Source organism: Cricetulus griseus, chromosome 2 (genome assembly GCF_003668045.3).
Source record: "Cricetulus griseus strain 17A/GY chromosome 2, alternate assembly CriGri-PICRH-1.0, whole genome shotgun sequence".
In the NCBI taxonomy this organism is placed as follows: Eukaryota; Metazoa; Chordata; class Mammalia; order Rodentia; family Cricetidae; genus Cricetulus; species Cricetulus griseus.
The window spans coordinates 345,424,027-345,449,926 of NC_048595.1; the positions used below are offsets into that span (position 1 = coordinate 345,424,027).

The 25,900-nt window shown below is 43.2% G+C and overlaps 1 protein-coding gene and 1 long non-coding RNA gene across 7 annotated transcripts in view; one reads left to right on the plus strand and one right to left on the minus strand.

Moving 5' to 3' along the window:
- Pdzd2 (PDZ domain containing 2) overlaps positions 1-25,900 on the minus strand; it is a 181,648-nt gene that overhangs the window by 26,976 nt on the left and 128,772 nt on the right. For all 6 annotated transcript variants that reach the window (XM_035440616.1, XM_035440615.1, XM_035440614.1 and 3 more), the window contains 10 exons: positions 19,742-19,887; positions 16,585-16,704; positions 15,713-15,827; positions 12,331-12,404; positions 11,990-12,218; positions 11,203-11,320; positions 8,284-8,416; positions 3,198-3,279; positions 1,696-1,730; positions 677-833 (listed from right to left, as the gene is read on the minus strand). In XM_035440616.1, the coding sequence (XP_035296507.1) occupies positions 677-833; positions 1,696-1,730; positions 3,198-3,279; positions 8,284-8,416; positions 11,203-11,320; positions 11,990-12,218; positions 12,331-12,404; positions 15,713-15,827; positions 16,585-16,704; positions 19,742-19,887 (1,209 nt within the window). The remainder of the gene's footprint in view (positions 1-676; positions 834-1,695; positions 1,731-3,197; positions 3,280-8,283; positions 8,417-11,202; positions 11,321-11,989; positions 12,219-12,330; positions 12,405-15,712; positions 15,828-16,584; positions 16,705-19,741; positions 19,888-25,900) is intronic.
- LOC118238397 overlaps positions 19,181-25,900 on the plus strand; it is a 33,945-nt gene continuing 27,225 nt past the window's right edge. The window contains exon 1 of the long non-coding RNA XR_004768575.1: positions 19,181-19,223. This is a non-coding gene — a long non-coding RNA (uncharacterized LOC118238397). The remainder of the gene's footprint in view (positions 19,224-25,900) is intronic.

A 25,900-nucleotide genomic window follows, 5' to 3' on the forward strand; every position in this document is an offset into this window, starting at 1 on the left:
TGTTTGAGGCACAGCATTCATGTGACTCTGCAGATCTTTGGCATGCTTTATGTCCACACTACAGTGCAAAGCACAGGCTTGCCATTTGCACACCCAACGGTAGTTCCCATGAGTCCCAGCTGCCATTTTCTGCCTCTCTGAAGCTCAAACTTTAGAAATAGAAAGGGAAACCTTAACAGAAGTCTGAGAGCTCAATACGGTTAGATGACCTCATTTGCACAGAGACTCAGGACGTTTGAGTAGAAGTGACCTTTTGCTAACAGTGGCTTTCATAGTCCCGCATCTCTAACTTCCTGTTTTCTAAGAAGAATTAAGTTTAGAGCCTAGGGAGGGAAGAGATCTGGGATTTCCTCAACTGTGAGCTCCTTGGGTTGCTTACTCTGATTTGCTGCCACGAAACACAAGAGGACATGCTGTAAATAGCATGTGAAGGGGGCCTGGATGAGCCACCTTCACCTCTTGCACTAGAATGTGTGTCGAGCCACTCGCTGTTGCCTGAGCAGTCGGTCATCACTGCCGGTCATCACTGCCCAGTAGATGCAGCCTCTGCTCAGCCAGGCGCATGGTTTCCAGCTCTCTCCTTGCTGTCCTGGGCAAGGCTCCAGCAGCGATAGGGGAACTAGCAACTGCTTCCTGCACTGTTGAGTTCAGGGTTCCCTAGAGCTCCCTTGCTCACCAGAGGGTCCAGGAAGCAGGCTGCCATCATCCGAGGTGCCACAGCCACTGCCAGGGTGGTCCTCGTCCTCAGAGCCAGCCACCACGAAGTCTGACAAGGAGCCCCGCCCATCATGAACAAAGTACTGGGAGAGCTCGGATTCAGAGAGGAGTGAGTCCTGTTGGAAAAATAACAGGCTAGAGTCTTGGGAGATACACCAGGACCAAGTTTAGCAATGCTAGTGCTTCCCATCTTTCCAGGGGCACTTTGTTCTAATCCCTGATCACTGGGAACAGCTGTGATAGTAACCACCCATCTCCATTTACTGTAGGGTGGCTAAAGCAACAGTCAGTGCATCAAAATATGGGCAGATACGGCTTTTAGATGGAGGGGCACTTTTTAGCAATGATCAGAAAAAAAAATAGCAGGTTTTTAAATTATTATTATTATTATTTTAATTTTATGTGAGTTGGTGTTTTGCTTGCATAAATGTCTGTGTGAGGATCTCTGACTCCCAGGAACTGGAGTGACAGACAGCCATGAGCTGTCATGTGGGTCCAGGGAATTGAACCCAGGTCCTCCGGTAGAGCAGTCCATGCTCTTTACCACTGAGCGATCTCTCCAGTTCCCACAACAGTAGTTTATCAATCATCTTAGCAAAAAACAAAACAAAACCAGTGTGAGAAGGGATAGGAAAGGAGAAGGAAAAACTAAGCCATATGGCCCAGCCACCTGATGAAACACCCAATGGTGGGGTGGTGGTGGGGGCTGCCCAGTGTAAATCCTGATCCAGTGGGACTGTCTTTATTACATAGGGAACAGTTTGAATGGCTTTTACTTTTCTGCTCTGCTCTTTCCTTGGATGAATATTCACTAAGAGGAACACACCTTTGGGTGTTGGTTTTCAAGCTGGTATAGTGGCCACTTCCTTGTTCAAAGTGGCCAAAAGATTCATTTGCAGAAATAAGTGCTGGGGTCTCGGACTTGACTGAGAAGCCCCTAAAAATTGGTTTGTGGTTCCCAAGTGCCTTTTGACTCACCTTTTTGGCAAGAGATGGACTCTTCAAGGGAGTACCTGTGTGGGAGGGGTTCACAAAACCATTAATCTGATGAACCTCAAGCCACAAGCAGGCTTACACATTTCACCAAAAATACCCAAAACAAACAAACAAAAATGGGGGGGGGGCACTAAGCATATTCAACAAAACTGTCCTTTGCCTGAGTGTTGCTAATGTGTTACATGCATAGGTAAATGCATTATGCAGCCTACCTGGGTAGCCACTCCCACATCTAGTCTATCTGGGTACCTGTCCACCCCCTCCCTCCTCACCACCTCCTCTCCTCAAGACTCTGCTCACACTGCAGGACCCTGGCTATGATTCCTCCTCCTATCTTATCTGGCTCATACCTCAGGGTCCATGCACACAGGAGAGTTTAATGTAAGTGATCTTTGCATCTCCCCTTCCCATTGCTCAACAGCCCACCAAGCAGTGGTGTTGCCTGCACAGCGCACCTGGTGTTGGCTAAATACTCAGTGGCATTTGGCGAATGGCCAGAATGATGAATGAACCAATGACTCCCATCCAAGAAACTCCTGAAAGAACTAGGGAAGTGGCTGGATGTCGATCTTACTTTTTAGCTGAAGGGTGAAGAGCTCAGCCTGTAGACTTTAAATTACATGTCACAGGCAAAAGAGATTTAGGGCATGAGAATTCCGGCTTAAAAAAATAGATCTTCACTGACTGATCAAGTAGAACTGTTGGGATAAGAGAACCCAGCGTTCAGGCTGAATAAAGAGGCTATTATGGCTTAGTCCACTTTAAATATATTAATTATGGATGCAAATCATCAGGGATTTCATGGTTGTCCCAAATCCTGTTCCTTTTCCTTTGACATCCAGTAACTCATATCTCTGAGTTCCTTTTCCTCTAGGGTATCAGTCTGAATGTCAGAGAAGTCTCTAGCCAATCCTGCAATGTCTGTAGAGTCCCTCTTAGGTCTCCACATTGAGGAAACTTTTAAAAATTGATAAAATGCTTTAAGTTAGCAAGAAATGCCAAGGAGGCTTGCAGTCCTTCCTTTCTTCCCTGTCTGAACTTTTCCACGGACGGAGAAAAACCCAAGAATATTTGCTGCCTCCAGCAGCAAACTGGAGGCAGTTTGCATTGAAACTTTTAAATCAATATAAAGAAACCTCAGCTTTTGGATGGATAATACTCTGTGTTACCATTATTACTCATAGTTTGGTGTCACACTGCCTCTTCCTGTATATTTCAAACGAGATTCATGGATGGCTAACTTACTTTTTCAAATTATTTGAAACTCATATAAGCAGCATGCATGATTAGGCCTTTAATGAAGCACATTAAATAAGTGCAAGAATCAAAAGGAGGAACCTAGAGGGAACATAGACTTTGTCTGACAGCAACTGTCGATAGCCCCAGTCATCACAGAGAATCCTATGCTACTGTGTGGGGAGTGCCCTGGGGTGAATTCAGAGAACCTTTCCTCAGTGGTGAGTGAGAATGTGCCATTGCCATACCTAAGCCAGGCGAGGAGTTGGCTTCTTTGCTCTCCTGGTAAGTGCTGCGTGCTATCACTTCATCCATTTCCTGTTCGGAAACCTGGTTTTCAGCAGAAAGCACAAATTAGACATTTTTATGCATTTATTTCCCCCCAATAAAAGTAGCGAGGACCAGAGGGTCAGAGACTGGGAACGCCTTAGAAGCAGTAGCTCAGAACATGTAAGTCCAGCTGGTTGGTGAGTTGCTTCAAATAGTGTATACTCGGCAAGACCACCAACTGGTCCCGAGTTGCACTTCCTTGCTATGATTATCAAATGTGCTGTATCCGTCCCTCTCTAGAACATTTAATTCTCATCCTTCTTGCACTTAAGGTCAGGCCAGTGTTATTTCTCAGCAGGTAAAGGTGCTTGCTGCCAACTCTGATGACCTGAGTTCAATCCCCAGGACCCTCATGACAGAAGATAACAGACTCCTGCAAGTTGTTCTTTGACTTCTCCACAGTACCATGATACACACACACACACACACACACACACAATACAATTTAAAATAGATATTAAAAAAAACCCTTAGGATAGCAAGATGGCTTAGCAGATAAAGGTGCCTGCCATAAGCCTAAGAACATGGGTTCAAGTCTTGGGACAATCATGGTGGAAGGAGAGAATCAACTAACGCAAGTTGACCTGTGATCTCCACATGTGCACCCTGGCATGTATACATATACACCTACACAAACAATAAAAATTGTAAATTAAAAAACCAAACATCTATAAAATATGTAAGAATAGTGGAAGACTACTATTTGCCTAAAAAAATACTCTTTTTTAAAAAAGTTTATTTAACATGTATTGGTTTAAAGGGATCAGATTCCCTGGACCCAGAGCTACAGACAGTTGTGAGCTGCCATGTGGGTGCTGAGAATTGAACTCGGGTCTTCTGTAAGAGCATCGTATGCTTTTAACCACTGAGCTATCTCTCCATCCCCTCACTATTTTTAAAATTTTACTTACTTTATGCATATGGATATTTTGCCTGCACCTGTGTATGTACACCATGTGCGTGCCCAGTGCCCTCAAATCAGAAGAGGGCACCAGATCCCCTAGAACTGGAGTTACAGACAGTAGTGACTACCGTGCATGTGCTGAAACCGAACCTGGGTCCTCTGTGGGAGTGACCAATGCTCAAATGCTCTAAACCATCTCTCCAGTCCCCCAAATCCATTAACTTTTAACACCTCACCACATTTACAGTATTCCTTCTCCTGCTAAATCACCTGCAGGTTGCAGATACGACGATCTGTCCCTTGTGAGTGCATAATTATGAGTCTCCCGAGAGTGAAGCTGCTCCATCAAATCACCACAGGCTTCTGACCCATGCAGGAATGATGGTGTTGATGAGTGTAGTTTACATTTCACACTCCAGCTTTGGCTGTCGCTCTAACCTCATTCTTCTGAAGTTCTACTCACAAGTCTCTATAGGCTGCAACTAGCTCCCAGAGTGTGACACCAGCCTGTGCAGAGTGCAGTGTGTGCAGTAACGTAAAGGACTTAGACTCTGGTGTCATGTCACTGAACTTGTTCTGGACCTGCTGTGAATCCCTGTGTCCCAGTTTCTTTGTTTTGTAGGAAGATTGGTTCTGGCTATCCAGGACCCAACTGCCATGTGTCGCCAGTTGTTTTTGTTTTTTTGTTTTTTTTCCACAGAGACAAGGTCTCACTATGTAGCTTTGGATGTCCTGAAACTTACTATGTAGACCAGGCTGGTCCCGAACTTGCAGAGATCTGCCTGTCTTTGCTTCCCTTATAAAATCTGAATCTATACTGATTCTTTTGTCTTTCAAGATACTGGTATTGGTAAGGAGCCCAGGACAGCTGGAAGATTCTATTAGGATCTGTCGTCTGATAGTTGCCTTACTCTTGGCTTCAGGTTCTATTGTTTGTTCAGAAAGGCCAAAGAAGAGGTTTCCTCTTCAATCACTCAGGGGCCATGCACCCCATAACTGGATTTGATGACTTTGATCTCTTAGTTACTTTGGAATGAGCCAGACTTCTCTGCTGGAATTTTTGTCATCAGTGAATAATCTCTATGGAGATAGTTTGGACGCAAACTTCCTGTACCCTTATGTGTGTGATAGTGTGTCTGTATGTTTAGTTTTAGTTTTCTTAATTAGTTAGCATACAAAATACTGGGTTTTTCTTGGCATCTTCGACTTTAGCATTACTTATTAATTTTTCTGGAATAATTACTATGTAGTTTTTTTTTAAGATTTTATTTATTATGTATACAACATTCTGTTTCCATGTATATCTGCACACCAGAAGAGGGCACCAGATCTCATAACAGATGATTGTGAGCCACCATGTGGTTGCTGGGAATTGAACTCAGGACCTCTGGAAGAGCAGCCACTGCTCTTAACCTCTGAGCCATCTCTTCAGCCCCATACTATGAAGTTTCTAAAAGTGATTTTTGTATCCTATTCAGGGAGTTCTTTCCCCATTGTTATCCTGTTCTTTAAAAAAGTTTCAACTTATTCTGATTTAAAAATATTTCTGACCGGGCGTTGGTGGCACACGCCTTTAATCCCAGAACTCAGAGGCAGAGGCAGGCAGATCTCTGTGAGTTCGAGGCCAGCCTGGTCTCCAGAGCGAGTGCTATAGTAGGCTCCAAAGCTACACAGAGAAACTCTGTCTCGAAAAACCAAAAAAAAAAAAAAAAAAGCTTGATATATACCAAACTATGACCCTATTTCAAAAGAAAATTAAAACACGTAGTTTCTGTTTCAAAGGTAAACTGTGGATGGTAATTTTGTATTCTAAAATAATATTTAACGTAAATCCTATTCGGATAAGAATGTGGATTTGTCTTAATAAATAAATGCAGGGTTTACCCTAATAGATGAATCATAACCACACCGTGGTCTTTATGTACTACTTTAGAGTGGGACTCACAGGAAATAAAATCACACGTAGGCTGGCACACAAACACTCCTTTCACAAAACAAAAACAGTACAAATGAGTCAAGGAAAATGTCAGCATTGACGATGGTGTTTTTCTTTAAAACAGACTTTCAATATTTGCAACTATTTTTCTGAGTGGGAGGCAAAGCAGATTTCTGTTACCCCCTCCCCCACCCCTTTTTTTTCTACTCAACATAAGCAGGAAGCTGCTATCCTAACAAGTCCAAATCTTAGCTGTCTAGACCTGGAAGGTTTGAATATCCCAGCTGGGCAGCCACTGCACCACACATCATGAGAAACAGGAGAGGAGAAAATGCTGTGGTGTTTCTTTTGGAACCACACAAAAACTAAGGCAGCGCATAGATTCTGTATCAAAATGTCCTCCTGGCACAGAATGCTGAATTAGTGGTACGAAAATACATTAAATCAAAGATGGAATCTTGACCTGAAGAAAAATATAGTATCATGTGACAACCAAGAACATCATGTTGACCTAGGAAGAAACATGAAAACCAGCCCAATACTCAAGTGCGGTTTTGCTGGACACATCTCTGGCATATCCCAGGCCATTATACTGTGGCTGGGAAAACAAATCCATTTGTATGTTCAATGGGGGTCTCAGACCACCCATCTATATGGACGATTAGGCTGTGCACTGAAATAGTGTTTTGATATGGGTCGTGATGGCAAAATAGCTTTTGGGCTGAGATGAAGCAGACTCTGAGCAAATCACCACCCACATGATGCTGGGAGTCAGCTGGGCCTTGAGGCCAGTGGTTTACATTCTAATGTCACTGGGGTGGCAGGCGCTGGGTCAGCTACAGCATGCTGGACAGAGTGAAAGAGATGATGTGAGCTTTGGAGTCTAAGTGGAAGAAGGAGCTGGGAACTCCTCTTGATTGCTGGAATCACAAAGCCGAGTGGTATTAAATGCGACACAGAGAGAACCACGGGGACACACAGGGACAGCAGCAGAAAGATTTTTACAAAGTAGAACAGATTCTAAATCAAAATCTTTATACATACATACATACACACACACACACACACACACACACACACACACACACACACACGTATGTGCATGTGTGTATACATATAACACATGTAGATGAAGCAATCTGGAAAAAGAACTAAAACAAACCAACAAAAACCAGTGCAGTTGTCTTTGAATCAGTCTCCCAGCATCATCACTACCACCACCACATTCCCAGACCAAGACATAGAGTTACAGCTTGTCAGCACTCATCTGCGTAAGGGCAGGACAAATCCTACAAACTAACACCACCCAGTGCTTAAAATGATGCCATCATCATGAAGATGCAGATGAGGAGCGGTGGTGATGCACACCTTCAATCCCAGCACTCAGGAGGCAGAAGCAAGTGGATCTCTGAGTTAGTGAGCTCTTAGGTCTTAATTACAGAAGCATCTGTTGAGGTCAGGAGGGTACATCTCTTAGTTCAGTTCTTTCATCTGTTTAACATTCTCACCCTTAACACAACAGTTGTCTTTGGGGGGCATGGGTGACTGAAGGTTTACATAAGTTATTGTTGTCACCCACAAACACAAATATGCTCCCAAATTGGTATAATTTGTGAAGTCTTCATAATACTCCATGGATTTCAGGGCTACAAGCCTCTTCTCAGAGGACTATGATCTCATCCATCTGTGTATCGGCAACTCAGTGAACCATTAGGTAATGAATCTCACATATGGCAATTGCTTTGTTCACTGAACCATCTTCCCAAGTACTCCACCCTTAAGACTTCTTATCTCAAATCTCAAAGGGTTACAGAGATGATCTAGCCTGGTACCTTCAGGTTTTCTTGATGTAGGTATTAAATATCTTAATAGCAGCTAAGCAGCTATGGGGGTTACTCAGAATCCTACTTTCCATGAGATCAGACTTTAAATTCACCAAATAACCTCGACAACATTTTCCAATAAAATTTTCTACAGTGAAGATGAAGTCCAGATTCAAGATTCACTTCCCATGTGCATCAGTCACAGGCTGACACCCAGCCCCACAGCCCCAGCAGGGTGAACTCTCTCACTGAAGCAGAGAGGCTGAGGTATGAATACTGTCATTGGCCAAACCAGCAGCCAAACCATCATCCCATACTCAAAACAGCGTCAAATACCTCACCTTTGGGTTAGGGTGTCGGCCGATGACCAGGCGAACGGGTCCGGGTGGGCATTTACTCAAGATGGAGTGCACTTTGCTTAAAGCTGCATGACGCACGTTCACCGAGTTCACTTCCAGGATTTGGTCTCCACGGCTAGAGAGGGAGAAATAACAACACATTGTGGCAACATTCAGATTTTTAAAAGCTAAGACAACTTTCTTTCAGGAAGGGGTTTAGAGTATGAAATCTTTTCTGAATACTTTGAAGAAGCAAATGACACTCTTTCATCTTTATACACATATAAAAAAGCAATACGTTCATATAAACATCACATTTTAAATTGGCCAAGGCCACTATCAGAAATAGTAAACTTAAATAAAACTGATAAAAAAAAGACAATGAAGGGTACTACACATTGAGCACCTACTGTATGCGAGGTCCTATACAAAGAAGTTTGTATGATAACACTTCAGAAAGGCTCACAGAGACTACTCAGATATGGCACACTTGAGTTAGCTTAGGTCTGTGTAATTATCACATGATAGCCTCTTGACCACCATCAGTTTCATCTTTCTTCCTACCATCTTGAAATGATTATTGTAATACAGTCAAGGGAGGAAATATCTGAAGCTCCAAGGTTACCCAAGAATTTGTAAAAAATATCTCAAATTTGAACAAATGAGAAATTTAGGACAAGTTGCCTATTTTGACTTGAAATTATTGGGAGTATGCTCAGGAGGAGAGAACAAAGACCCTTTACATGGGGTTTGAGGAATGTTCATTTGGCTCGCCCCAGGCATATGGAACCATTCAAGAAAGAAACATCAACTTGGGATGTCATTAAAGGATTTTTTTTTCCTTGGGTTCTAAAAGTATATTTTCTTTAATGTACTTTGGATGATTTGCTAAGTTTTTTTTTTTCATGTGGAAGTTCACTCTGATGATTAATGAAAAATGTAATATAATCTATTATTAACATAACCTCCAAAATGGCAACCAATGAATGCTGTTTTGATGATTCTTCAACTGCCAAGGACTTAGACACTTACCAGGGAGAAAGGTGATACTGTTTATACAGAGTGCTTTGTGTAACATGTGCATTTTTGTGATATTTAGGTGGGCACCAACCACTGCAATTACTGTATAAAAGACTATTAAGATTTCTTGTGTACACAGAGCACTGACTATATAACTCAACTATCTGAGTCAAGAAATCTGATGGTCCATCATTTTAGATGACAGTGACTCTAGTCATCATCCCTCAAATAGCAATGAAAGCTATTGAAAAAGTTCAAAAACTACTAACAAGACCTCCCACATGCACAGGATTTTCAGGGCTCTTTCGCATCCAGTCACTGAACCAATACAAGCAGTTCCAGGTTATAGGATGAAGTTTGCATAAATGAATAAAAAGGGAAAGAGTATATTGAAATAGCCACAGATAATCGGCATAGAGTTGTATTTTGTCAAAATTCGAACACTGAACTTCTGAGTCCAACTACAACAAAGCAGGTCAGAAAGCTGCTTTAATTTTGTTGTCTGTTGCTGTGATAAAATACCATGACAAAACAACACACGACAAAGGGCTTATGTAGCTCACAACTCTAAGGTTGTACTCCATCACTGTGGGGAAGCTGAGACACAGGAACTTGAAGCATCTAGTCACATCTATAGTCAAAAGCACACACTTGGTTTGCTTTTGCCACTTTTCTACAATTCAGAATCCCTTTCCTAGGGAATGGTACACCACCCACAGTGGGCAGACTTCCCACCATAATTAACATAAAATAATATACTCCCCCAAAGACATGCCTGCAGGCTAACCTGGTCTAGACAATCCCTCATTGAAACTCTCAAATGATTCTATATTGTGTCAAGTTAACAATCAAAACCATCACAGAACAGTCCTATGCTGGTTTCCTAGCAACCCCTTGTTCAGGTCAGCTGTCTTGTGGGTTTCTCCAGCCTGGTCTGGACCCTTTTGCTCATGTACTTTGGATGATTTGCTAAGTTTTTTTTTTTTTTTTCATGTGGAAGTTCACTCTGATGATTAACGAAAAATGTAATATAATCTATTATTAACATAACCTCCAAAATGGCAACCAATGAATGCTGTTTCCTCTCTGCAAATGGATTCCACAGTTCAGCTCAGTATTTAGCTGTGGGTGTCTGTGTTTGCTTCCATCAGCTACTGGATGAAGGCACTAGGATGGCATATAAGCTAGGACTGTTCCAGACCCCCTGAAGGAGGAAGTCGGTTTGGAGGTCTGGACAATCTATGGGGCCACTGGTAGTGGATCAGTATTTACCCCTAGTACACAAATGAACTTTGAGAGCCCTCTCCTCATAGAGGGAAACTCTCTCAGCCTAGACATACTGGGAAGAGGGTCTAGGCTCTGCTCCAAATGATATGACAGACTTTGAAGATCTCCCAAGGAAGGCTTCACTCTCCCTGGGGAGCAAACAGTTGGATGGGGGTGATCGGTGAGGGTGCAGGGGAGGAGGGGAGGGAGAGGGAACTGAGATTGACATGTAAAAGAAGCTTGTTTCTAATTCAAATAATAAAAAAATCTCAGAAACCAAGAATCACAGTCCTATGATTCAACCAAATTTGACTCATATGAGCTTTTCATCTTTGGAGATGTTATTAACTTTAGTCTTGGACATATTATTAGAAAGAGAGTCACAGATGTTTAATTCCACTGAAAAAATTAAGTAGACCAGATGGGCACAGTGGTGTGCACCTATAATCTTAGCATTAGGGAGGTAGAGGCAGGGGATCAGAAGTTTAAGGTCATCCTTGGTTATATATTAAGCTCAAAGCCAATCTGGGCTATACGTCTCTCTCTGTCACTGCCTGTATCTAAGCAAAGTAATAATGTGTGTCTTCACAGCTCAAGACCATACCAGGTCTGTATAATGCCAGGGATGTAACTAACCTCAGGTTGCTCTCCATCTTGGCCACTGATCCAGGAGCAAGGCTGTGAATGTAGATACCTGGAGGGCTGTTTTCCAAGGCCAAGCAGCAGGCACCGATGCCTAATCCAACTCTTGGCTCTGGGAGAGGCATGACACAAAGACAACAGGAGCAAACATTACACGCTAACCAGAAAATGTGCAAGCAATTTGCACTGTGTTAATAGCTATACAGACCAATAAGCCTTTAGTGTGGTTCAGACGGAGAATGTAAACCCTGCTTTTCACGTTATCTCATGCTCTACTCTCTGCTTAGTCTAAAGAACTTCCTCAAATCCGACTCTGGAAATAGCTTGGAGAATGACTAATATCTGGAATATAAAACCTTTTAGACTTTGCTGGCCTTCAACTAATTTCTTGGTTATTTACAATTGTTGATTATCTTTCTGCAGTGAGTTCTAGTGGGGGAAGGGAGAAATGAGGAAAAGCAGTAGGATTTACTGAGAACCTGTGATTTGTAGTTACCAGTGTTGACCAGTATTTACAATTTTAGAAGGCTGGACTTAAACTGCTCATTTTAACACAAGTCCCTGACACATGGGGAGAACTTTGAAGACTGGCGACTTTCCATCCCTCCCCCTTTTGTAAACTGAGTACACAACATTTGACTACCCCTGCCGCTTAGAGCTGCATTTGCTGCTGACAGCAGGTGGTTTCAAAGGACTGATTTAAAGAATGAACAGTAAGAACAGACCCTGGACTGCTGTTCAGGAGAATGTAGGGAGTGGAGTGAGGAGCCGTTAAGGGTACCTTTGTTGAGTGTGACTTCCATGACAATCCTGTCTTTGGGCCCAGGAGCCTTCCGCCCAAGAGATGCAGAACCACCTTCATCAGGGCCTCCTCCTGTTGGGGGTCCCCCACTGGTATTGAAGCTTGGGGAGCTCGATCTGCTCATGTGCGTGGGAGTGGAGCACGGTGTGAGGCTGGGGCTGAGTAACTTCGTGCGCACAGTGAGGACAAACAACCCACTTCGGATTTGCTGCCAGACAAGTAGTGGGTGGAAACGGTCAGATTGCTATTGCAGCAAATAGGCAAAACCCAGAAGGGGAGAAAAGGATGAGGTCAAAGGAGATCCAAGGGGACACTGTTACCTTGAAGGTGTGAATGGCCTCTTGAAATGTCAAGCCCTTTATTGGTATGCCATTTACATCTAGGATTTCATCTCCTGGTGACCAAACAAGAAAGTACATTAAGCTTTAATTTACTGGACTCTGCTTGGCTTGAACTACAGTGGCATACCCTACAAACTTAACTCTTATAACTAACTTAGCTCCTAGGACTGTCCCCTAGATGGGATAATAAATACACACACACACACACACACACACACACACACACACACACACACACACAAACCCCTTGTGTTATTCAGCAATAATTCTATAATCTATAATTAACTGTGGGGCTGTATTTGGTAGGGTATACCTGGGATCTCAGCTTTGGATAGGCTGAGGAAGGAGGACCAAGGCTCTCTGGGGTAATAGTTAAAGCCAGCCTGGGCTACCAAATAATACTGCCTGAACTAAAAACACAACCAAAACCAACTGCAGCCAACCAACCAACCAAGCAAAACCCACTACAATCACCAAAACCAAAAGAAAACAAAAATCCCAAACCAAGCTAACCAATCGATCAACAAAAACAACTCACATAAACACAAAACTATTATAAAATATCAATCAGGCAACAAACTAACCAACCATAAACACCACCAGAAGCCAAAACCAACCATGGAAAACTTGAAGACCTGATTATTAACTATTGGTACACCTTTGACAAGAAATATCTTATGCTCAGAGTCTGAACTGCAGTTTCAGGTTTTAAATAGTCTTGTTTAAAAACATAAACCTATTGGCAAGGAAGCGTGAACATAGGCACGCTTGGGAAGTCATTTCCCTATCTCTAGCAAGACAAGCTACCAAGTCCAGAGACTCAACTAGACATGGAAAAGGTTTTTAATCAACAGTAAAGAGAAAACCTTGCTATGACTGAGAATTGATAGCCCCACTTTGAGCAATAGTCTGGATGTCTGGTCTTATTGGGGCAGGTCCCAGGGGCTACTTCTTTAGGCTAACAATATTATAAGCTTCTGCCTGAGAAATCACTGAAGGTTGATGCCAACTGACTGCAGGGGCATGCTAAATTGTGAGGAGTGTGTGTGTGTGGCTTCTCCACTGGCTTCTCCCTAACTCAAATAACGGTGCAAATCTATAGTCAGATCATTTCCCATGCTGCTCATAGTGCCTTCTAGGAATGCCAGTGGATGTGGTTGTCCTAGTAGCTTCTGAGAACTTGTTTCTCATTTGCACTCTTATGACATGGACTGTGTTTTGGAATAACAGCTCATCAAACACTAAAAGATGTCCCAGAAAAAGCACACAGACTCTGCCTGGCAGTGCAGGAGGGGAGAGAGACTGTGCACAACACGACAGTTCAAGCGGCAGAAAGCCACACACGTTCACCCCAGACAGCCAATCTCAGAGCATGCCGTGCAGTCTGGAACCCTCTAGATGAGGTATAGAAATGTAGCAATAACCCATGCATTCTCTTTAATGCAACTGCACAAGCCCTGAAGTGAAATGATCTCCCTTTAAAATCACCTGCCATCACCAACTACTCAATTGTGACCAGAGGGTGTATCTACATGGGCACAGGGCAGAAACTCTGAAATGATTGCTCACACACTTGTAATTTATAGGAGAACTTTTAAGCGCATCACTCAACAGGCTGGAAATCCAGCCTGGGGACTTGCTTTTCTCAGAAATGAAAACATAGTATTTAGGAGACTCGTCCACTACTAACCTTTCATAATGATTGATTCTCTCCCTCTATTTTTCATTCTACCAACCTCACAGAATGAATTTCAATCACGTGAACACATGGCATCACCTCCATCCTAAGACTGCTCCACTAGATTTTTACACTGCTCTGAAACCAGATACCAATAGCACCTGGAGGGTAACTGTTCCTCAGAGAGGGGGAGAGAGAGAAATATTTTGCCCAAAAAGTAGTATGCCTGGTCAAATCATACCATTGCAGGAAGGCTTCTACAAAGTCTGCCTAAAACCAGGACACTCTGATTCCCTTTACAGTTTTTTTTTTTTTTTTAAGTAAACCTGTAAAACACAGTGGCCACTATACTTTAAATCACCAGAATTGGACAGTTATATCATTTCTAAAGGTAAATAGAAACATCCTGACATAATCACCTCAGGAAAGACAGATACTGGGCCAGTGAGATGGCTCCATGGGGAAGGGAGCTTGCAGCCAAACTTAATGATATGAGTTTGAGTCCTGGGACACACGTTGTGGGAATGGAGAGCTAACTCTTCTAGTTTGTCCTCTGACATATGCACTGTGACCCAACTGCACACACACATATATACACCAAAATACATAAATGTAACTTATAGATGAAAAAATTTGTATTAAAAGGGAGATGGGTAAAAAGGCTCTGCAAATTTATGTTCACAACTTACTGGCAATTTTGCTTCACGAAAGTAAACAGTCTTAATCCAGATAAATATTTTGTAAGCTATGCAAACACATACAATGAGAAGAATATCTGTATTATAAGAAACTGCTATGAATGGGCATGGTGATGCATGCATTTAATTCTAGCATGCACAAGGCAGAGGCTGGCAGATCTTTGCAAGTTAGAAGCATGGTCTACATAGTGAGTTCCAGCCAGCCAGGGTTACACAGCAGGGGGAACAGGTTTCTAGTTACTGAACATTTCTGAGTGCCGGTTTTTTTTTTTTTTTTACTCCAAAAAAAAAAAAAAATCTACTCTATGGGTTTGTAATACAGTTAATGAACTACTTAAATACATAGATATGCTTTGTAAACATTTAAAGGACCAAAAATAGAAGGTGTAGTTAAACGTTTGAAAATTTTATTTGAAAGGTGTAAATTAAACCTCGGTTTAATCTACACCCAAAATCACTTGACAGTTATATTTATGTGGTAGACACTATGGAGAATGGAAAGGCATTCAGTTAGGATCCAGCTACATAATATTGATTCCAACAGCAAAACATTAAATAGCTTTTAAAGTGCTCTGTTTTCCCATCAGTGCTAAGACAAGACTGGACTGTCAAATTCTCAGGAATATTTAAGGCAGAGAATCTGAGCAAGGACCAGTATTTAACCATGTAGCCACAGTTAATATGTAACAGTCTGCAACAGAAACATCAAGCCACTTCCCATATACAATCTCTTTTCATCCCCACAAAAAAAACACTTCAAGGTAGGTATTAACATTCCAAGTTCGTTCCAAGTAGCCCAGGAGAGTGAAGCTTGGGTTATGTGGTCTTCCCAAGATCCTGATGAGGGGGTGCTGGATTCAGCCAGGTCTGCCACACTCTCAAGATCACGACCTCAGCTGCCATGTCATCCAGGCACACCTTGCAAGGGGCCACACTCTCAAGGACTTGGGCTGTCATTACACATCACCAAGAGACTTTCGCCTACCTTCTTTGAGTCTGCCGTCCTCTGCGGCTGATCCATTTGGAAAAATGGTCTTGACAAAAATGCCCATCTGGCCTCGAATGCAGTCTCGGCCTCCAGCAATGCTAAAGCCAAGGCCCTGTGTTCAAAGTAGACAGTGGACAAGAGTCCAGGTTGACACTACAGAATGTAACTGCAAAAACCTTTCCCACTGTAGTATTTGACTGAGGTAACTTTTCTTCTCAGGCTTGGAGTTTAGTTAGGCAATTAGCTTCAAATTCAAGTTTTCCTTCCCCATTTCCCACCTTAGATGTAGTGCACTAGGCCTGTGCCAAATTAAAGGAGGGATTTAGGTTGAACATCTGAAATTTCTAATTTTTGACAGTCTTTGACTCCAAGAATCAGTTTCCCACTGATGAGCAAAAGGGCTCTTCAAGCCTTTCACACCTTTCGGTTGCCATATTTGTTTCAGCTTTTCCATTTTGTATGATGCCAAAGTGGGTATTTTAATATTGATATAACATCAAGTTATTTGTATATTTATGTAATGGCAAAGCCATGAATGTCACTCAAAATGATAGAGGGTGCTGGTGGTATATTTCTTCCCATAGGGAAAAAGATTTGGAAACCGAACCAAAAACATTGGAAGATCATTCTTTCCATCCTTGCCTTCCACCCTAGTATCTATGGAGAGGCTGGCAACTCCCTGTATCAAGAAGGGTGTGCCAGCCTCTCACTGTGAGGGTCACAAAGAAGGAATGCCAGGGAAGTTATATTATCCCTCTTGATAGTTGTTATTTTTTAATGTAAAAACAAAACCAAAATAAAAATGAACTACCTAAGGAACACACTATCACTCACCTGGAAGGCAAAAGAGTCTGCAGAAACTAACTCACCTTGCCTTTCTCTTTGTACAGCCCGATGATGGAAATAACGGATGGCCGAATGAGCCGCCACGGAGATTCCACGTGGGTGGTGCTCAGAGAGCGGGTAGACTTCTTCACAATGTGGTATTCCTGAAAGCCAGCACAAGGCAAGACCAGATATTTTCACTTACCCTGCTGTGGGCACGGGCATACAAAGAGAGACTTTGAAAATTTCAGCTGGCTTTTGTGTTAGCAATTCCCCACTGGTCCATCTGTGGTCTTCTGGCTTAAAGAAAGTTTATTCTAAATGCTACTGGAGCAGAGCCTCCCGCTGCTGTGTCTTGCCATACCTGCCCCATCACAGAGGGATGCTAAGTGACCCCAAGCACCTGTGTCACTCTGTCCTCAACCATATGTCACAGATCCTTCTGGAATGGAGTCAGGAGAACAAAGATGACCACCGTAGGGTTGGGCTCTTGGAAATCTCTCCCACCCCCACCTTTAGTTCAAAATCATGTTTAAAATGTATCTCACCATTTTAAGCTTAATTTACTCATTCAAAAAACTCAGCAAGCCCATGTTTCTTATAACCTGCAAACCACAAACCCAGCAACTGTTTTTCTACATAAGATACCCTGCTGAGAAACGGCAGCCGTTTCAGCTCTAATCCTTCGTATTTGGAAAAATCAAATACTTTCCCATAAGCCACACTTTCCCCTTCTGGCCAGCAGCTCCAACCTCAATCTCCCTTTCATGCCCTCACCCATGATATTCTTGTGTGTCAGCAGAATGCATACTGATAACATAATCAAGAGATTAAGTGACTACTGCTAAAGGGAGTCTTTAGTTCTCTGACTCCCTCTTAGAATAATAAATGTCTTATGTGGTACAGATATCATAGTGCAAGGGGAAAATAGCATTTCATGTTTAATAGGAGAAAAGAGCCATCACAAAGATAGTTTTTTTCCCTGATTTGTGTCTACTTCATTCATATGTAGGAATGAGATGTTCCTTCTGGCCAGGGCTATTTTGCATCCATCTCCTGTCGGCTTAGAAGAATTGTACTTGCGTTTTGACAGATTATCTGCCAGTAACATGCGCTGCCCAGACTTGGTCTCATTAAATAAATGATGTGGGCTTGGCAAGTGTTACCACCCATTTACTGAAACCACCGCAGATCGCGCCAGACTCAGCCTGTGGTTTGCCAACCCTCAAACACAGAGGTTCATGTATGATACCCTTTGGGGACTCCTTTCTCTGGTCACCAGTCTTCAGCCGTGCTTCATGCCACCTCTCTTGGAAACAAGCCGAAACCAAAGGCCTGTGTGCTCTGTGTGGCTTTTTAAGGGGTCACTCTGCATTGTGTAGACCTGTGCTATCTAACAATGCACTACCCACTGGCCTCCAGTGGCTCTGGATTAAGGCTCACCACAATTAAAATGCACTCAACTCCTCAACTCCACCAGTGCATGCTCCAGCTAAGACACATGTGGCTGCCATCTTGGATGCTACAGGCACAAACCACTTACACCTATGCCCAAAGTTTTACTGGGTAACTCTACACTGGGCAGCACTTTTGAGTGGAAGAAAAAAGGGTGTGTGTGTGTGTGTGTGTGTGTGTGTGTGTGTGTGTGTGTGTATGTATGCATGTAACCTGGGAGAAAAAGAGAAGGGCTGAAGGTAAGAGAAAGGACAAACTAAAGAAGGGAAAACTCTTTGGTAAGACTTTCTACCCCAGCACAAGCTTCCTGACTCTGGGGGGCCTGGCTAGATGGGTGTTTCTGGGCTATAAAACATGGACATGAGTGTGAGGGCTCAGTCATGATGGAAGTAAACCCTGGCTTCTCTCTCACCCTCCAGCAGCCCAACAGTGAGGTTCTACAACCACTTCCTGGTCTTCCTCTGCTCTCATGGGTTCCATGGGTCATTCAGAGGAGGCCACAGACCTGACTCTTTCCTGTTGTTGGTCTAGATGAGATTGAACAGATCCTATTCAATTCTTTATCCCTTGTTCTCTCAGCACTTCCCCCATCTCAATCTGCCTTGCAGTGAATTCAACATAAAAGCCAATCAGCACCCACTTTGACACATGGCCTTGCCCATTCCACCCCATCAGGTAAAGGGCAACAGAAAAAACAAAAGCCATAAATACTTGATCTTGACACCATAATTGACTATAATCTTTCTTCAGACATTCTGGCACATAACCTTGAGTAAAATATTTAGCCATTTTTGAGCTTCAGTTGTTCTACCGGCAGAGCAGTCATAACACACTAAAAGTAAGGGTCCAAGACCCTTAGACTCCTATGAGTCCCCAAATGTGATATTAGGGACAGCACTGCTGCTGGAACCTCATCTTCTAGCCCTGTTTTCCCAATAGGTCTGGGGGTGAGGTGGGGGGCACTAGTGATTTCTTGTTTGCCTCATGGTACCAGGACTTAAAGAACCCCTAAGTTCCCTGGAGACTGAGCCTACTTCCAAGTTGGTTGTGAACCTGTCACCTAGTTTCCAGCGAGCCAGGGACAAGATAACAGCGGAGGCAACCAACACCTATTCAGGGTTGTAGAGACAGAGTTCTTGACAGGAACAGGCTCTTTAATGCTAACCACCTACTTTGGTCCTCTACAGTGAACCTGATCCTGACTGTTGGAGTCATCACCAGATAGCAGGTAAGACCCCAGGCATAGTATAGGCACACATGATTGTACTCACCCACACAGTTGTTAGTCTGACACACGATGCTCCTATTAAATAAGCAATAGTGGTTTGCCACAGACTTTGAGACGCCATTGTCTCCTGGCAGTTGAGAGCAATTCTTAGTTCCAAAACACACAGCATGAAGAGAACCAAGATGCTGAGATTGATTAAGAGATATTTCCCCACTTTCTTCAACCCTGTAGCTGGCTTCCTTCTAATCTTCCTGGTTAGACCCCACATTCTCTCCATGGCTCTAGTGCTCTCTCTAGGCCCAAATATTCATGACCCTTATCAGTGGGAAGCTCTTCTGACCAGGGGTCCACAGAGGTCTTTGGAAAGAAATGAAATGTACTCACACACACACAAACAATCTTGGAGACAGGGTTTGCAAATCTGTGCTTTGCAAACACAGATTTAACCAAGTAATGGTGTCTCTAACCAAGTAATGGTGACCATGAGTGAACCAAAGGCCCCACAACCCGGGATTAACCTGTGATGTCCCAGTAGAATCCAGGAGCTGGGGAAGAGAGTGCTTCCGGCCATCTCTGGAGACCTCCAGCATCCTGATCCTAGGGTCTCCATTTCGTACCATCAGTTCATTATATTCCTCAACAGACTCTAGGCGGTGGACACCTCCTGCAACAAAAAAATGGTGGAGGCAGGACTTGATAAGGCCTGAGAACCAAACAGAGTATTAACAGAACCAAAAGGCCTAACCATCACATTGACAATCATTATGTGGTTTTAGAAGGTCTAGAGCTGAAGATGCACAAAGGACCAAGTTTGCCCACGCCTAGCACCAGGTTCTGCTAAGCCTGTTGTGCTCAAAGAAACTGATGCTGAGCTACAGAGAAACTAGGAGTTTCTGAAGTGACAAGACTGCCTAAGGAAGGAGCAACGTGTGTGTTGAGTCCAATGCAGGGGTGTGGAAGCAGCATAAACTAGTAAGGGGGCATAGGCAGGTGGTCTTTTAGAGATGGTGGAGCATCACTCTATGGTTGCATGGTCTCACTGCTGGGTGGATGCCTTCTCCATATACAATACTGACTTTTTTTTTTTTTCTGAGATGTACAGTTCATACAGGTCTTGCTCTGCAGATGAGCTGGCCTGGAATTCAGAATCCTCTTGTGTTTTGTGACTTCCAACCCCTGAGTGCTAAAATAACTGGTATGTACAACTGTGCCTGGCTTAGTAGAGACTTTTTAAAAATCATTTTAAAATTAATGTTTATTAAGTATAACTTAAATGTGCACAAAAGCACATGAATGAAATTTTACATGGTCTCTAACACACTGATCAAGCGGCATTAACCAGAATCTCTAAAGCCCCCTTGGTTTACTGGTTGCTCCTCACCCAATGGTAAGATGTAAACATCACTGGTCACCTCTGCCTATTTTTGAACTCTACATGAATGAATAGGTCCTTTCTGTGTATAGTGCTCCTTGTTCTTAACACTTACTATGTTTTCATTTTGTGTATGTATGCATGTGTGGGCACATGTGTCATGGTGTGTGATGTAGAGTTCAGAGGACAGCTGGCAGGAGTTGGTTCTCTCCTCACACTATGTGGGTCCTGTGAATGGAACTCAGGTCACTAGCACTATGGATAGGAACCTTTTCTCACGAGCCATCTTGCCTTTCCTTCACATACTTCATTTGTGAGATGCAGCCATGCTGTTTGTGGTCACCTGTTTATTCATTTCCATTCTGCATAACATTTCAATGTATAAGCACACATTATACTTCATGCATTCTATGTTAAAGGACACTGGCTCATTTCCAGCTTTAGATGTAAAACAGTAGTAATATGTGTATGTGTTGCAACACATAGTACATTTTTGTCCACATGTTACTTTTTTAAAGCAACCCACTAGAAATGTAGAAAGCATTTTGGGCCCCAAATGCATCTGTGGGCTATAGTTTGCTGACTCCGGATCAAGTCTCCAGTTACTGTGTTCTCATGCATGCCCCGTGGGAGTGTAAGGTCTTCCCAATGCTATGCTGATGTGCCGGTGCTGGCTCCTGGCATGTTTCTTTCTGCAGCACTTTTATCTGCAGGATGAACTCCATCTTCCCCATGTCATCCAGCTCTCCATCACTCCATCAGTCTTTAATGTCAGTCATTCTCCTGGGTGCACAATAGGATCTTACTGTGGTTTTCAATTTTCATTCCACTGACGACTGAAGAGCTCACACGTCTGCATATATAGGCATGGGCCGACCCCCTCTGTAAAGTGTCTGCTTAAATTTTCAGTCCATTCTTTTATTAGATTCTCTTACTGACTTTTAGTACGTTTCTTAATTTTAATCTGTGAGATTATGAATCTTCTGTGGGATCTATGAATTATAAATATTTTCTCCACATCTATGCCTCATGTTGTCTTAATGGTATCTTCTGGCAAATAAAAATTCATAATTTTAACAGTATGATGTAGTCACATGGATTAATGGCAGGGTGTTTTTAGGAGTGTGGAGTATGTTTATAGAAAATAAGATAGTGTCATAGTTTCTTTTTCTGTCATTTTAGATATTAGATAGTCTAAATTTACTTGCTTTCATAAAATACCCTGACAACTTAGAGGGAAAAGGTCTGTGTTAGCTCATGGTTGGCCAAACAACTATAAATATATATTAAGGCTCTGAGTGGTTATCTTATAAGCAGCTTTGCAGATCCAGTGAGTGGAGAGAAACTGGTAGAAAGGGACCCGGCTAGATAGAGAAAAGCCTTCCATTTACAGATTATCTTTAAGATTTAATTTTAATTATATGTACTTGGGTATGTCTGTGTGTAGCTATATGCACACAAGGTGTGCCTGTAGAGACAGAGCTGTTGAATCCCTTGGAGCTGGAGTTATGGGCTGTTGTCAGTCACTTTATGTGAGTGCTGGGAACTGAACAGAGGTAAGAGCGGTATGTAATCTGACCCTCAGAGCCATCTCTCCAGCTCCATACACTGAATCTTCAGCAAACTGATTGCTCCTGGATGGTGAATTGACTCATCTGATGGGGTCCAATGTCCATCTCTAAGTTTCTCTAAGTTTCTTATGGAATAAGATGAGATAATGGTAGACTTTTAAAAGTCCCATGTTGCTGAGTTTTTAATAATGATATGGTGCTGATACAGCTAGTGGATGTCACTTAAGGCTTCACTTTTCAAAAGTTACATATTAACTTTGTGAAGTAGATTTTCAAACATCTGAAATCCCTTTGCAACCAAGGAAAATTTTGCATTTAAAAAGATCACAAACTTAAGAGGTTAACATGGATAAATCAAAAGTACTGAAATTAAAGGCGATCCCTGCTGGCAAGAAAAGAGGTAGGCAGGAAGGAAAACTTGGGCTAGAATATTAGAAAAATGTTCTATGAAATGACAAATGATGTTGCTTTAGTCATTTTGGAGCCAGACTAGGCAAAGCCCTCGTGGAAATGGCTGGAACCGCATACACACATTTAAATAATTCATAACTTAGTAATTCATGGGTCAGATTAATCTTTCTTGGCATGCTTACTCATCTGAAAAAGATTTATTAGAAGAAAATTCCTTTGGGGTCGACAGGGAGGCGCTTGTCATCAACAGGAGAGAAACCACACACGGTAGCATCCATTGATAATACCCTGATATGTGAATACCACAGTGACTCATTCAGGAACATGAAACAAACACCCAGATCTGGAAGACAGACAAGTGCAGATTCCATGGCATTAAAACCTTCCGTGTGGGGCTGGAGAAATGGCTCAGCAGTTAGAGCACATATTGTCCTTGAAGAGGACCACAGCTGGATTCCCAGCACCCACATCAGGCAGCTCACAGGTGCCTGGAACTCCAGCTTGCTCCTCAGGCACAGACAGACACATACATTGCCATTAGAAATAAACTCCTACATGCAAATGTCTTTAGTGAAGCGGTCCACAGTGCTGTCAAAGCTCCAAGCTTCTTTAGTGTGTCTCCACATGAAGCTGCCAGTCTTATCACTTCCCACCCTCCCCTGCGAATCTGCTCTATCCTCATGTGTTCCTCTCTCTACTCATTTCCAGAGCTGGGATATAAGTATGTGAGTTCACCCAGCTTTGTGTACACCGTCACCTCCCACCTCAGCAGCCTGCAGTTTTTCCCCAATGCACTCTTGCCAAGCTTTATTGGACTGAATCATTATTGCCATCAGATTATATTAGGCCTTTCAAAGAGAGAGAGGATTAAAAAGCTGCCCCAAAATTTTCACCCCCCCTCCCCCATCCCACAGCCCCCATTGCCTAGATAATCTCCCATCCTCCTCCTCCTGGCCTCCAGCGTTCTACCCGTGTCTCATTCCCCCCCTTGATCCTGCTGGTACTGAATGCTTCCACAAGAGCCACAATCCAGAGAGACTCCCAGCCACTCTGCCGCTTGTATGTACCATTATCCAGTGTGTGTGTGGGTTGCCTTCCCTGGTGACTAAAGGTTCTCATGAAGGCCTTCCTATCTGAGGTCATTCAAACTTTTGTTTCCCCCTCTCGAGTGGGAAAGAGGCAAGAACAATAAGAATGAAAATGAAAACGACCATAGTACTAATGACTTCAACAATAAAAACAGTGAATGAGTGTTTCTGAGGGAAGGGTCCACTACTGTCGTGCTCTGGAGTGGCAGTGCCAACCATATTCTCTCATCAGTCTTCCAAAAGTCTGGACCACATGGAAGGCTCTCCTATCTATGGAGAGAATAAATGCATAGTGCAATCCTCCTTTCACAGATAAAGAAGTCACTGGTCCCAGGTCGCTTGTCTCAGCGACAGGGCTGGAAACTGAATGCCTGTGTTTGCTTCCTCCCCAGCTCCACACTTCCCTATCACAGGTTTGGGTGGCTGGAGAACAAGGGGATATCCCCCTGTGGCAAAGAGTGGCCAGCCCTGGGCTGGTTATCAGCTAAAAGGTGTGGCTGGTTCCAAATTGACAGTATGGTAAAAAAAAAAAAATCAGATGTCTGGAAGGTCTCTGAGCTAACTCCCCCACCCCCACCCGAATCTAGAAAGCCTTCCACACTCCCTGTAGGGGACAGATTCCTTTCACTGTCCCCAGGAAGCCAGTGGTAGAAAGAACTGTCTGGAACATAGGCCCCTTTCCTGGCTCCAACCCAGTGACCTTTGGGACTTCCTTAGCTGCTCTGATCTCATCTATAAAATAAGGAATGTAACTACAGTTGGTTTCAAAGATCCTTGTGTCTCCTGAGAACTCAGAGAGCCTCCCGGGGGGCTGATCACAGTGTTGATAAACTGTGCCAAGCTGAGCACTGCCTCCTGTCTGCGCTTGTATACACACAGGATTTAAAGGGGTCTCTCTCAACTGGTGGGAAGCTGCTCATTGCCTCCAGGTGAGAGCATTCTACCTGAAGCCATGGAGCCTGCTAGCCTCTACCCAATGCCCCCTTTCTGCAAAAAAAAAAAAAAAGAAAAAGAAAAAAAAATCAACCTAACACGATGCTGCCTAATTATTCCTAATTATCAACAAAAATAACTCATTTTTGTAAATAGAGCTTTAGCAGAGATGTACTTTATGGTCCCATGCTATTTATCTTCTCTAAGAATAAACGCAGCAGGGGGCCAGATGATGGGGGTGGGGTGGGCCTCTACACCGGCAGCACTGTTCCTTTCCTTGCCTTGGGATCTGGGTACAGAAGAGAATGATGGGATAGGGGATGTTAACCCACTATGCATTGTGTTGGGTGATTTTCTGAGAGTTAAAAATAAGACTTGGGGGCAGCAAGATGGCCCTATGGTAAAAGCACTCCCTGCACAATCCTGATGACCTGAGTTCAATTCTAAGAAGAAGGGGGGGGCAACTCCAAATTGTCCTTTGGCCTCCACACTTGTGCCATGGCATGCACAAGTCTACTTACCGCTTATGTATCACACACACACACACACACACACACACACACACACACACACACACACACATCACCTAATGTTTCAAAGTCAGGATATCAATTTTTGGGGGCAGCTGTTAGAATGGAAGTGGCAGGAGGTTTAAAAACAGCCTAAAGATGCAACGTTACCAACTGCTAAGGGCTGAAAAGCTAAGTTTTGCCTCCCTTTTCCAATGCCTGTGAGTGGTAGCTGCAGCCAAGTTACCTGCTAGGCCAGCAGGCACTGTGCCAGGAACCCATGCTACATTTGGAGACCATAAAAGAGCTTTAATGCATTTTTAAATGCAGGAAAAGTTGAGCATGATAGTAATGAGTAGAAGTAATGAATTCAGCATATATCTTGTATGTTAGTGTGTGTCATGTGTGTGTGTGTGCACGTGTGTGGGAGGATGCAAGTCCATACAGTGCGTGTAGAGGCCAGAGGTTGACAATATGCATCTTCCTCTGTTATTGTGCACCATTTACTTATTTAATTTACTGTGTGTGGCAGATGTGCACACAAATGCAGTATATGCATGTGCATCTGGAACCAGCCAGTGCCTGCTGTCTACAAATTTATTTTGTGTGTGTGTATGCAGCTGCACTTTCATCTGCATATGCTTGTGAAGGCCAGAGATTGACGTCCGGTGTCTTCCTTTTCGCTATTCGCTTTTGTGTTTAGAGCTAGGGTCTCCTGATAAACCGGAAGCTTGCTGTTTCAGCCAGTGAGCCACACCCTTGTCCCAGTGCTGGGATTACAGAAGGGTGCCAA